General features: G+C 36.3%; 1 protein-coding gene across 1 annotated transcript in view; it reads right to left on the bottom strand.

Moving 5' to 3' along the window:
* The window catches only part of PIBF1 (progesterone immunomodulatory binding factor 1), a 320,308-nt gene that overhangs the window by 149,931 nt on the left and 157,010 nt on the right, over positions 1-13,367 (bottom strand). The window contains exon 11 of the mRNA XM_036756551.1: positions 13,068-13,233. Within this exon, the coding sequence (XP_036612446.1) occupies positions 13,068-13,233 (166 nt within the window). The remainder of the gene's footprint in view (positions 1-13,067; positions 13,234-13,367) is intronic.

The following is a 13,367-nucleotide window of genomic DNA, read 5'->3' as shown; positions in this document are numbered from 1 at the left end:
TGATTCTTTCGGTTTTCTTTCAGTGATTATTTTATGTGAGGTTAAACATCTTCAGAAATACAGTCAGTAGGTCTTTATCCATTCGTTATTTATAAGAGTCAACAAATTGCTTAAATAGTTTGGACTAGGGCTGGGACAGCCACATGTAGTTTGTTTTCATCTGTACCCTTTCTCTAAATTTGGTTTTGTTTCTGTGATCAGCAGCTAGTGATTTGACTACACCCAGAGAGTTAATTCTGAATGACTGCTGTATCAAAAACTGTTTCTGGTCAGGTTAAGATAGTCAATTTCATTTTTAATGATGTCTATATTCAGTGACTTTATGAATCTCTTTTCAAAGGAAGTATTCATAAAAAGCAAGTGAGGCTTTTGAGCAGTCTATAAGCTCCTTGGAATCTTGTATTTCTTGATCCCAAAACACATGAAAAATAAGTTTTGCACGTCTTATCCTGCACTCACCTTTAAAGCTGAAGTCATACAGTATCAACACATTAGTTTGGAAACCTTGATAAAATCTCCATAAAGTTGCTAATTTCTTCATCTTTGCAACAGAAGTGTATGGTGTAATTATTTTCATTTTAGATCTTTTTTTTTATACTCATTGTGAGCCCTCCCTGCAAAGCAAGATGCCCAACTGTTCAATCAAATGACATTTTTATGGACACATGATAAAACCTATTCCATCAACTCTTTTAATTGCTTCTCTCAGGTGAGACTGGATCTTTCCATCTATAGTTTTAACTTCTTTTTGTCTTCCAGTTTTATTAATGATAAGGTTAATGTGGGTATGCCACTTGTTAGCTGGACAAAGATTGATCATTAATATTACCAAAAATTAAAAGAATGCTTGTAGTGCAAAATTACGTGATTACTAACACCCTTTATATGTTCCTGCCAATCTACCTCTATCACTGAGGAAGCAAAAAGAGTCATACATGACAGAGGTTCATTTTATATTTTTAATCTTTCATGAATTCCCATGGCTCCCAAATTTAACTCCTAGTGGCCAACCTTCTGTTGACAAGCATTTCCTTTAGGAGGATTTACTACACATCCTGCCTTCTGGCTTTAGTATTCTCTCTTTTAGCTTATCTGCTTATGTTCTAGGCTTTTTAATTGAGGGTTTTCTCTTGAAGTTATTAGTGTTTCAGTTGTTTTTATTGGGGGGGGGCATGAGGGTATTCCTCTATTACTAACTTGATGGCTTTTCCCCCTTTGTTCATACACTTCCAAGTCTGGGCAGCAAGGCTACCTTGGCTTCTTTAAGTAGGGCAATATGGGGATATAGAGATAGAGGCCGTGAGTATCCTCTGGAAGGACAGGAGAGGCTCCAGCTGGACTGAAGTCTGCTTTTCTTTAGGTCTGGCATAGTCTTGCATACTTAGCTTTCCTCTCAAAATCTTCCCTTGGCTCGCCATTCCTTTTCAAAGCTGAGTTGAATTAGTATTGGAGGGAATGCAAGAAGGTGTTTAAGGCAAACTTTCTTGAGATCTGGGTGGCTAGTTCCTAAAAGCCAGGCCACAGTTAGCAAGCAAAACATTTTCAAAGACTTATATTAACTAATGCTGAGTGAAGTGACCAGAACCAGAAGAACATTGTACACAGTAACAGCCACATTGTGCAATAACTAACTTTGACAGACTTATCTCTTCTTAGCAATGCAAGGATCTAAGACAACTCTAAGAGATTCATGACGGAAAATGCTGTCCACATCCAGAAAAGGAACTATGGAGCTGAATGCAGATCGAAGTATATTATTTGCTCTCTCTCTTTTTTTTTGTTTCTTCTTTCTTATAGTTTCTCCTATTGGTTCTAATTCTTCTTTACATATTCCATGCCATCTTGGAGTGGGGAAGGGGGGAAGATGGGGAGAAAATTTGGAACTTACAATCTTATGGAAGTGAATGCTGAAAATTAAAAACATATAAAGAATGGATAAATATTTTTTCAAATAGATCTATGATACCATAAATTTTGAAGAAATAGTGCTTTATAATAGATGAAATGTGTAGAATAAGTTTTTAAACTTAGAAATATAATAATAAAGGCCAGATACAGGAAAAAGAAAACTAACAAAGTAACTGATTCTTTTAAATAACCGAATGATTCATTAAAAAATACTGATCATCAATACAATGTATTAAACTCATTAGCACATTCTGTCACTGCTCAATGGCTTCATTCAGTTTTCAGTATAATAGGGTTTTATTTTTTAAAAGTACCATTAATTCTGGAGATATAATTTGAAAAATTCATTTCTTAGTAGGATGGTATCCGATAAACTTTTGATCTTGCAGGTTACTTTAAAACTGACAACTGAACAAACCTAAGAGTGGAAAATATCTCTATGTATTCACATGTTGCCTGGAATCTAGGAATGCTACCTCTTGGTCTTTGTATTATCCATGGTACCTATCACAGTGCCTTGTAAAAGTAAGATCTCAATAACTGTGTGGAATCCATCTATGACTGAGAATTCATTTTTGTTTGCCATGAAAGTAGCTTTGGATTTATTCTCTGGTGTCTTTCCTGACACAAGTATGATCTCTTCAGATCCCCTATTTTGTGAAGCTTACTTGGAAAGCAATTACATCAAGGCATTCCTTGATTTATGAAAAGTGAATGTATGAAAAACTGCATTTACAGATCAGTTAACAAAATAAACTAGGTGTGATTATTTGACTCACAAAAATGCATTTGAAGTGACTCCAGTAAGTAACCAGCTCCTTTAGGGGAAGTTTATTCTAAATAATGGTTTTCTTAGGGTTTAAAAAATGTTTGGTTATGGGTGATTTAAGTACTTGACAAAGTCTAAAGGAGACAGAAAATTTAAATTGGTATTAATAAGCACAACCAATTCAAGATTATTCAGAAATTTTTAAAAAATACACCTTAAAGTTGTAAATACAAGCCAATGAGAAAAACAGGACTAAATTTATGAAAATTAAAAACCTTTTTGGTGACATATACATAATGTATAGTTTTTATAATGGAACCTCTTCCCATTGCTAAAAAAATACCCCAAAGGAACTAAAGTTTGGACTTAAAAGAACAATCTTTGATAGTTTAAAAAGTAATAGCTTCTCCCTAGCTTCTCCCTATCTTAAACATCTTTGAATACTAAATAAAGGCTTGATCCAAACTTTTGATTTTATCTGTACTATTTCATGTTTCACACACACACACACACACACACACACACACACACACACCACAGAAAGGTCACTTTTTATTTAATTGATGATTAAGCGTAAGGGTAGTTTTTGGTCGGTATTGTGGAATTCAATTGTTGAAACGATTTCCAGACCCAATGTGGTCATTAAGAATAAATTGAAACCCAATTCTAATAAGGTAAAACACTCACTCTGCATATAATGTCTGCTTACATTACTGCTGTCATCTATTCACATATTGGTAGAGATCGCTGAATAAGCAGGTAAGAGTAGCGAGATGTGAGTTACAGGTGAAGGGAGTGAAAGAAGCACTGAAATGTAAATGGTCAAAATTAGGAATTGCCTATAATTCACAGAATGATGGTATTTTAAATCTCAAAGGCACCCTCGGACCCTTTGGGCTAACCTCTACTTACATTGAATGGATTTTAAGTAATGAGACTGCTTTTTTTGTGTGATTTGTGAAATCCATCTTGCTGTCTTAGTCACAATGAATCTATTCATACCACTATTCCACGTCATTTCTTTATCAGCAAGCACTACGGTTTCCTAACCAAAAATCAACCCATATTCCTTTGTAAAGTGCAAAGTATGCAGTACTTCTTCAGGCTTGCTAAACTTTTGTTTTTTTTATGAGGAATCATCTCATGGACTTTGGACTGTCATTACAGACTAATAAAATATAAAACAAACATAAATTAGTTATGGCTCCTCGAGATTTATTACTTTTAGGATCTACCAGAGTGATGCATATAACTATCATAAATTTGGGGCTAGAAAGGACTACACAGTAATACAATCCAAACCTCTTAATCTTACAAATGAAAGAATTCAGACCAAGAAAGGGAAATGGTTAGTCACATAGGTATTAAATGGAAGCTAGGATTCAAACCAAGATCCTCTAATTCCAAATCCACTCCTCTTTCCTCTGCACCATACCCACATGTGGTTTTCAAACTTCTAGATGCAGGTTTTGTTCTATTTAGCTACAGGAGGCATCTGCTATCAGATGTTTCAAACTGAGATATTTAATTAATACAAATTCCTGATAGCAGTTTCTTTGCTTTCCAATGAGCTGGTCAAATTAACGTTTAAATAAAACACAGTTGAACCTCAATTTAAACAAACATGATATATATAAACTCCACACTTAGCAAAAAAGATAAACTGGGAAGTACTCACTACAGGGTTTCTTTAAATAATATTCTCCACCTATAGAATATACAATATAATTTCACATGTAAAAACCTCAATGTATTTACATTACTTTTTCAGAAACGCGATCATAAGCACCGAGGCCAGAGTTAGAAGCAAATCAGAAGTAAAAAGGAGGGTCAATACTAGGTCAAGTGAGACAGCTGAGCTACTGTGTTACTATTAAAGAGGTACGGGAGAAATGGTGTGTTTGGAAGATTTGAAGAAGAGAGGATCTGCTGCTACTACTTAATAACTTTATGGAAAGTCCTTGGGCAGGGTTTGCTTGTGAAGATTCGCTAAAATCAAGGTATATTTCCGGGTTTGGGAAGATCCTGGCTATACTGTCTGGGACCCTTAGGGGCCTTTTTAAAAAATTAAAATTTTTTTCAATTAATAAGTATTTATTTTATCTCCCTCCTATCCTATTCTGTGGGGTGGAGGAATAAAGAAAAAAACATTACCCTTGAACAAATATGCACAGTTGAATAAAACAAATTCATTCCCATACTGGTCATGTTAAAAAAAGTGTCTCATCCTGCATATTTAATACATTAACTATCCCTCTGGAGATTGGTAACATTCTTTAGCATTGCACTTCCAGAATCATGGCTGATCATCTGCATTGATAAGAATTCTTGAGTCTTTCAAAAAATTTTCTGTTTTATAATGTGGTTATAAATTGTTTTCTTGGCTCTGTATACTTTATTCTGTCTTTCCAGGGTTCTCTAGGAAGTATTCACCTAGGTTTCATCATTTATCATTTCTTTCAGCATATTACATTCATATACCATAATTTATTCAGCCATTCCCCAACTGATGGGCACCTCCTCAGTTCCTGAGAGCTTTTCTTGATACAGATGTGTTTCTACTGGTGTGATGACTTGAGGAGCTGTGTGTTGTATCTAGGTTTTCTTTTCCTTGGAAATGTTGTGTGATTTGAGATATGCTTGTCATTTCTCATTAAACGAGGGAAGAAGTTTATCTACTACTACTAAAAGCCATGGTTAAGAAGACTTTCTTGAGTAGTCCAAACAGCTTATACAGAATCAAAGAATGTCATAATCAGAGAAGACATCAGAAGTCAAATAGTCCAACCAATATCAAGCCAAGAATCTCTTCTATGTTATAAACACAAAAGTCTCCTGGACTCCAATGGAAAGTCTCAAGCAAGAAGGAATTCAATAACTTTTGAGGTAGCCCATTCTACATTTTTTTTAAAGATAGCAGTAACTTTTAAGAAGTTAGATCTTCCTTCTTCAAACAACCCAAATTCAAGCTGAATATTGCTTTTCTGCAATATACACAATGTTCTTTGTTCTGCTCTCTGAGACCAAGAAGAACAAGTTTAATTCCTCTTCTATGTCTTCAAATATTTGATATCAGCTATCATACCCCCATAAGAGGGCAGAACTCTATCTATCCTATGAAAAACAAGCCTACGCTACTATTAAAAAAGAAAAAAAAGCAGATTTTCTGTTTAAAATGTAATTAAATTAAACTAAAACTATATTTATTAAAAACCTACTTACCATCTTTCCCTCAAAACCAGTTCCTTCTCCTACGAACATACAAGTAGGAAAAGTCTACTTTGACTCTCCTCTCTCCCTTACTACTCACATCTAGTCAGCTGTTAAATGTCAGTTTCTTCCTTAAGAATATTTACCAAGAATTTCTGCTTCCGGGAACCAAGATGGTGGATTGAATAATAAGTCGCTCTCACCCTCCCTTACTAACCTCTGAAAGCCCAGAAAATATTGCTGCAGGAGAAACCCTGAAACGGCTGAGCCAGCAGAAAGATGGGGTGCAGCAGACTTGTAGCCTAGGAAGCTTGGGGGATTAATGGGAAAGGCTCTGGGGGCCGGGGTTGGTGGGGGAGCAGTGCAGGATGGAAGGTATCCCAGCAAGCCAGCAGCAAGCCCCACCTCAGCAAACCAGAGGGAAATCCTGAGCCCCAGCATGGTGGAGAAGACAAGCACCAACACCAGGACTCCTGGGTGCCTCAGCACAGGCAGGGGAACCAGCAGACACTAGCTTGGAAAACTACCATGTGTGCCAATGTTCTCCAGCAGCCAAATCTGATGTTTAAGCCCAATTCCAGGAAGCACACCTCCAGGAGGCACAGCTCCAGTCTGGCAGATGTCCTCCAGCAGCTGAACATTCGAGTGCTTTAAAGAAGCCTGGAGAGCAGGTGTCCCCCAGAGGACAGACTCCCCACCCCCAACCTGACAGCTTCAGTGCTGCTGACCCCAGCTCAGCACCGGATAAGCTGCCACACCACTACAGCCTCCAGCTGCCAGCACCTGAGGCGCCAGCACACAAAGCCAGTGTGACCAGGTCCTGGGTTCCCAGCACAAGAAGCTTGGGTCACTGCTCCCTGCACTCCATTAAGAGAACTCAACTTTAAAAGCCAGAAAATAGGCAAACACCATGAGCAAAAAGCAGAAATGGATTATGGTGACAAGGAAAATCAAGGCACAAATTCAGAAGAAGATAACACTGTCAATATACCCACATCCAAAACCTTAAAGGGGAATACAAATTGTTCTCAAGCCCAAAAAGCCTTCTCAGAAGAGGTCAAGAAGGATTTTAAAAGTCAAATAAAGGAGTTAGAAAAAAAATTGGGAAAAGAAACGAGAGGTATGCAAGAGAGAGTCAATAGCTTGGAAAAGGAAAGAAAAAAATTGACTGTAGAAAACAAGTCTTTAAAAAATTGGCCAAATGGAAAAAAAAAAAAGTACACCGAAGAAAATAAGTCCCTAAAAAGTAGAATTGGCCAAATGGAAAAGGAGGCACAAAAACTCACTGAAGAGGAGACCTCCTTAAAAAGTAAAATGGACCAAATGGAAAAGGAGGCACAAAATCTAATAGAAGAATACAATTCGTTAAGAAGTGGCGCAGTGAATAGAGCACCGGCCCTGGAGTCAGGAGGACCTGAGTTCAAATCCGGCCTCAGACGCTTGACACTTGTACTAGCTGTGTGACTTTGGGCAAGTCACTTAACCCCAACTGCCCTGCCCAAAAGCAAAAAAAAAAAAATTAGAATTGGGTAAGTAGAAGCTAATAACTCTATGAGATATTAAGAATAAGTCAAACAGAAACAAAAGAATGAAAAAATAAAAGAAAACATGAAATACTTCACTGGTAAAACAACTACCCTGGAAAACAGATCCAGGAGAGACAATTTAAAAATTATTGGTCTACCTGAAAACCAGGATGAAAAAAAGAGCCTGGATAGCGCCTTTCAAGAAACCAAGGAAAACCGCCCTAAGGTCCTAGAACCAGAAGGTAAAATAGTCATTGAAAGAATCCACCAATCACCTCCTGAAAGAGATCTCAAATTAAAAACACCAAAGATTATTGTAGCTAAACTCCAAAACTGCCAGGTCAAATAGAAAATACTGTAAGCAGTCAGAAAGAAACAATTTAAGTATCATGAAACCACAGTCAAGATTACGTAGGACCTTGTAGCTTCTACATTAAAAGATCGGAGGGTATGGAACACAATATTCTGTAAGGCAAAGGAGCTGGGATTACAACCAAGGATCAACTACCCAGCAAAATTGAGCATAATCTTTCAGGGGAAGAGATGGACATTCAATGAAATAGTATTCCAAAACTTCCTGGTGAAAAGACCAAAGCCCAACAGAAAATTTGATCCTCAAATACAAGACTCAAGAGAGGCATAAAAAGGTAAACAGGAAAGAAAAAAATAACCCAACATGTTTTTAATAAGGGAAAACTGTTTACATCCCTACAAGGGAAGATGACATTTGTAACTTGTAGAGGGCCAGCTCTGAGATAGGTCCCAACAGGACGAGTTCAGGCCAGGCTTACACTGAAGCCTGCTCTTGTCCTCGGGCTGATAATACTCAAGATGTGGGCTCTCCAACCACCTTACGTTTAAGTGTATGTATAGAATACTTTGTTCCCAGAAAGGATACAGACGCAGCACTGATAAGGTGCAAGGAAACAAAGTGCGCAATGTGGTTAACAATTGCCAGATGTTTTCATGAGAAAGTTGTTATGTTTACTAGCTTGGAGAGTATATCTACCCTTTCTTTCTGGTCAATAAACAGAGCTGCTCTTAACTTTCCTGCCCGGCCTGTGTTTTTCTTTCACTCTCTCTGGCATTCGGCCATCTCCGGCCATTCCATGCCACAGCTGCTGATGGCAGTAACTCTTGAGAACTGTATTGTTATGACATGTAAAAGGGGTATACATAGAGGGTGTGGGCATAAGTTGACTTTGATGTGATGATAAAACATTTTACTTAAGTGGTAAAAAGGGATTGTACTGGGAGAAGAGGAAAGGAGGAGGCAAATAAGAGTAAATTATATCACGTGAAAAGACACAAAAACCTATTACAGTAGAGGGAAATAAGGAGGAGGGATGAGCATTATTTGAACCTTACTCTCATCAGGTTTGGCTCAAAGAAGGAATAACATACTCAGTTAGGTACAGAAATCTAACTTACCCTAGGAAGTAGGAAGGGAAAGGGGAAAGACAAGGGAGGGAGAGGAGATAAAGGAGTGAAGAAGTAGTAAAAGTACAGGGGAAGAAAAGGGAGGAGGCTGATAGAAGGGAAGGAGGACTGAGGAAGGTGGTGGTCGAAAACAACTTGATACTGGCTAAGAAACAGAGTGATGGATCAGTGGAAATGGTTAGGTATACAAGACACAATAGTCAATGACTATAGAAATCTACTATTTGATAAATCTAAAGACTACAGTCTGGGATAAGAACTCACTATTTAACAAAAACTACTAGGAAAAGTAGAAAATTGTATGGCAGAAATTAGGCACAGACCAACATCTTACACCCTATACCAGGGCTGTCCAACCTTGGGTTTTTATTTAAACAATAGACAATATATTTTGATTTGCCATTTTAGTGAGAGCTCTGCAGTAGCTCAGCTTCATTTACTAAAGCATTTATGCAAATTTCTATGCTTGTAGGCAGGCTGCATTTTGGACAGCCTTGCCCTACATAAAGTCAAAATGAGTACATAATTTAGATATAAAGACTGAGCAAACTAGGAGAGCAAGGAATAGTTTACCTGTCAGATCTATGCAGAAGGGAAGAATTTATGACCAAAGAAGATTTAGAGACTATTATGAAATGCAAAATGGATGACTTTGATTACATTAAATTGAAAAGTTTTTGCACAAAGCCAATGCAACCAAGATTACAAGGGAAGCAGAAAACTGGGAAACAATTTTTACAGCCAATATCTCTGACAAAGGCCTCATTTCTCAAATGTATAGAGAACTGAGTCAAATTTATAAGAATATGAATCATTTCCCCAACTGATAAATGGTCAAAGGATGTGAACAGGCAACTTTCAGATGAAGACACTAAAGCTATCTATAGTCATATGAAAAAATGCTCTAAGTCACTATTAATTAGAAAAATGCAAATCAAAACAACTCTTAGGTACCACATCACACTTATCAGATTGGCTAACATGACAAAACAGGAAAATGATAAATATAGGAGATGTGGGACAATTGGAACATTAATGCATTGTTGTTGGAGTTGTGAGCTGATCCAGTTATTCTGGATAGCAATTTGGAAGTATGCCCAAAGAGTTATAAAATTGTGCATACACTTTGACCCAGCAATACCTCTTTTAGGTCTATATCCTAAAGAGATCATAAAAATGGGAAAAGGACCCACAAGCACAAAGATATTTATAGCAGCTCTTTTTGTGGTAGCAAAGAATTGGAAATTGAGGGGATGTCCATCAATTGGAAAATGGCTGAACAAGCTGTGCTATAAGAATATAATGGAATACTATTGTGCTATAAGAAATGAAGAGCAGACAAACTTCAGAAAAACCTGGAAAGACTTATATAAACTGATGCTGAGTGAAATGAGCAGAACCAGAAGAACATTGTACACAGTAATAGCCACATTGTGGGATGACCGACTTTGATAGACTTAGCTCTTCTCAGCAATGCAAGGATCTATTAAGGTAACTCCAAAAGGCTCATGATGGAAAATGCTATCCCACATCCAGAGAAAGAACTATGGAGTCAGACTGTAGATGGAAGCAGACTATTTGCTCTCCTTTTCTTTTGCTGTTTGTTTTGTTTCTTCTTTCTCATGGTTCCTCCCATTAGTTCTAATTCTTCTTTACATCATGACTAATGTGAAAATATGTTTAATATGAACGTATAAGTAGTGTCTATATCAGATTCCATGCTGTCTTGTGGAGTGGAAAGGAGAGGAAGGGGGAGAAAATTTAAAACTCAAAATGTTATAGAAGTGAATGTTGAAAACTAAAAATAAAATTTATATACATATATGTGTTGTGTGTGTATACGTGTACATATACACACACACACAGACACACACACACACACATATGTAAAGAGGAGAAAAAAAAAAGAATATCTACCAAATACTCACTATACAATAAGTGTTGGGGATACAAGGAATAAAAATATAATCCCTGTTGGCAGGAAATATAATCTAGTGGATAAAATTTGTTGTTTAGTTGTTCTGAGTCATGTCTGACTCTTCATGATCCCTTTTGGGGTTTTCTTGGCAAAGATACTGAAATGGTTTGCCACTTCCTTCAGCTCATTTGTACAGATGAGGAAACTGAGGCAAACAGAGTGTCTTTGGCCAGATTTGAACTTAGGTCTTCCTGACTCTGGGTCCTGCACTCTAACCACTGTACCACCTCGCTAATCCAGCATAATACATACACACAAATAAGAACTATATAAGACAGACTATGATAAGAACAAAAGAGAGATTGAGAACAAATGCTATACAGTACCTTGAAGAGGGAGAGAGAGCTTTTAGCTAGGAGGATTAGGAAAAATTTCAGGAAGGAAGTGGTACTTGAGCTGGATCTTAAAGGAAGGGAAATATTTCAACAGATGGGTGTGTTCCAGGCAGATGCAAATAAGTGTATAAGATGGTATGTTTAGCTCAAGCTACTAGTCTAGTCTGACTGGAACACAGAGTACATGAAAGGGGAATAGTGTGAAATAAGGCTAGAAAGGTACTGATTATGCGCCACACTGAGGAATATGTATTTTATCCTATGGGTTACCACTAAATATTTTTAGGTATAGAGTGACAAGATTGGATCTATTCCTTAGAACGATTATTTTGGCAGCTTTACTTAGGATGAATTGTAGAAAACAGAGACTGAAGGGAAACTATTAACAGGCCAGGTAGGAGTAATGAGGCCTGAACTAAGGTAGTGACACCATAGACAGAAAGGAATTAATGTAAGAAATACTGCAGAAAGAACTGACAACACTGTTCAATGCTGGATATAGAATCTAAGGGAAAGAGAAGGATAACATTAACTTGTCTTGTTTTACCATGACAGAAAGGGCAAGTTTTTGAGGAAAGATGATGAGTTCAGTTTGGTATGTGTAGGTGGAGAGATGGAATTTCTTGGTACGTTCAAATTATATTGTATAGGTGATTACATATTCCTCTTACACAGCTGGTGTTAATAAGCAGATATTTTACTGGATTACATAAATAGATAAATGTCTTGGCTATTATATATACTCCAGAACATTTTCTACAAAGGGCAAATATGCATGTTTAATTTGTAGAACATTTAATGATTTTCACATTATTTTCACAGAAATTATTTCATTTAACCCTTACAATAACCTTGTGAGGTGGGGCAGGCAGGTATTTTGACCTCTTTCTAGCTATCTTATATCTTACTATTTTCTATTTATATACACAAGTAGGTATGCACATATATGTACGCACACATACAATATATGTACTTATATATATGTCTACTAAAATAGAATGTAAGCTTTGTCATGGGAGGGGTTGTTCCATTTTTTTGTCTTTGAATACAGAGTGCCTGGCACATAGAAGGCCTTTAATAAATGTTTATTGTTTGATGGACTAAATGAAAAAGAAGGAAATCAAGCTGAGGATTAACAATTTACCCACTTAATGTAATTTTGCAACAGTATCGTAAGAAAAAGCATGAAATACTTGGAAAAACCTGCTCTTTGAGCAATATTTTTAATTATTAATCTGCACTTATTGAAGGGAAGATTAGTCTTAATTAGTTAAAAGTTTAAATTACTTTAAAAAAGAGTTTTATTTATTTTAAGTAATATTCTTTTAAACAAATGAGTATAAAAACTATCACAACCAAGTCTTTCTGCAGGGTGTTTTGCTACTTATTTGACCCATGAAACTAGGCAAGTCCTTTAACTTCTCAGAATATCAGTTTACTCACTGGTAAAACAGGAATGACAATCCCTTACATCTTGACCTGTGAGTATGTTCAGGAGGCTCAATGAGATAATGTCTATAGGACTCTATCAATAATAAACCTTCTAAATATGTCAGCTAGTAAAATTACAATACTATTGGATGCACTTTTATAGCTAGTTAAAAAGTAAATTGTAAATAGCATTTTGTATGAAAAGAGTGACTTAGAAAACCTTTAAAATAGTTTCCTTAACTAGAGAAACTCTACAATATGGTTTACACCAGTAATTTTCTTAGGAAATTAGTTTTATTATACAGTTTGTAAACTTCAAGTCATCTTAATTGTCATAAATCCTATATTCTCATAGTCTGAATTAATGTAGATTTGCAATATTAATTTTAATTCACTGTTAATTATTTGTATGGTAAGAGATTAACTGTAAATTAATTATCCAACAGAAAATGTCCATGACATGTGCTTACCTCCAATTTTTTCTGATATTTATCACATTCCAATTGACACTGTGTGAGGTTTCTTGCTGTTTCTTCTTGTAGAAGTTGAGCACGCTCACTTTCAAAAGATTTTAATTTACTCTGGTGGAGAAATTCAGCCACTTTGCTTTCTGAACTGAGTTGTAATTCTCTGTATCTAAAAGAGACAGAGTAGTTATGGAGACACAAAAAGTCAAGCCAGTTTAATTAAAAAAAAATAACCACTCTCTTTTATTCCTTTATGTTTTTAAATGATGTAGTAATTTTACTATTAAATAAAAATCTACGTAT

The sequence above is a fragment of the Trichosurus vulpecula genome, chromosome 4, assembly GCF_011100635.1.
Source record: "Trichosurus vulpecula isolate mTriVul1 chromosome 4, mTriVul1.pri, whole genome shotgun sequence".
Classification (NCBI taxonomy): Eukaryota; Metazoa; Chordata; class Mammalia; order Diprotodontia; family Phalangeridae; genus Trichosurus; species Trichosurus vulpecula.
Note: the sequence above shows the minus strand (reverse complement) of the source record. Positions and strands in the feature narration are given on the sequence as shown.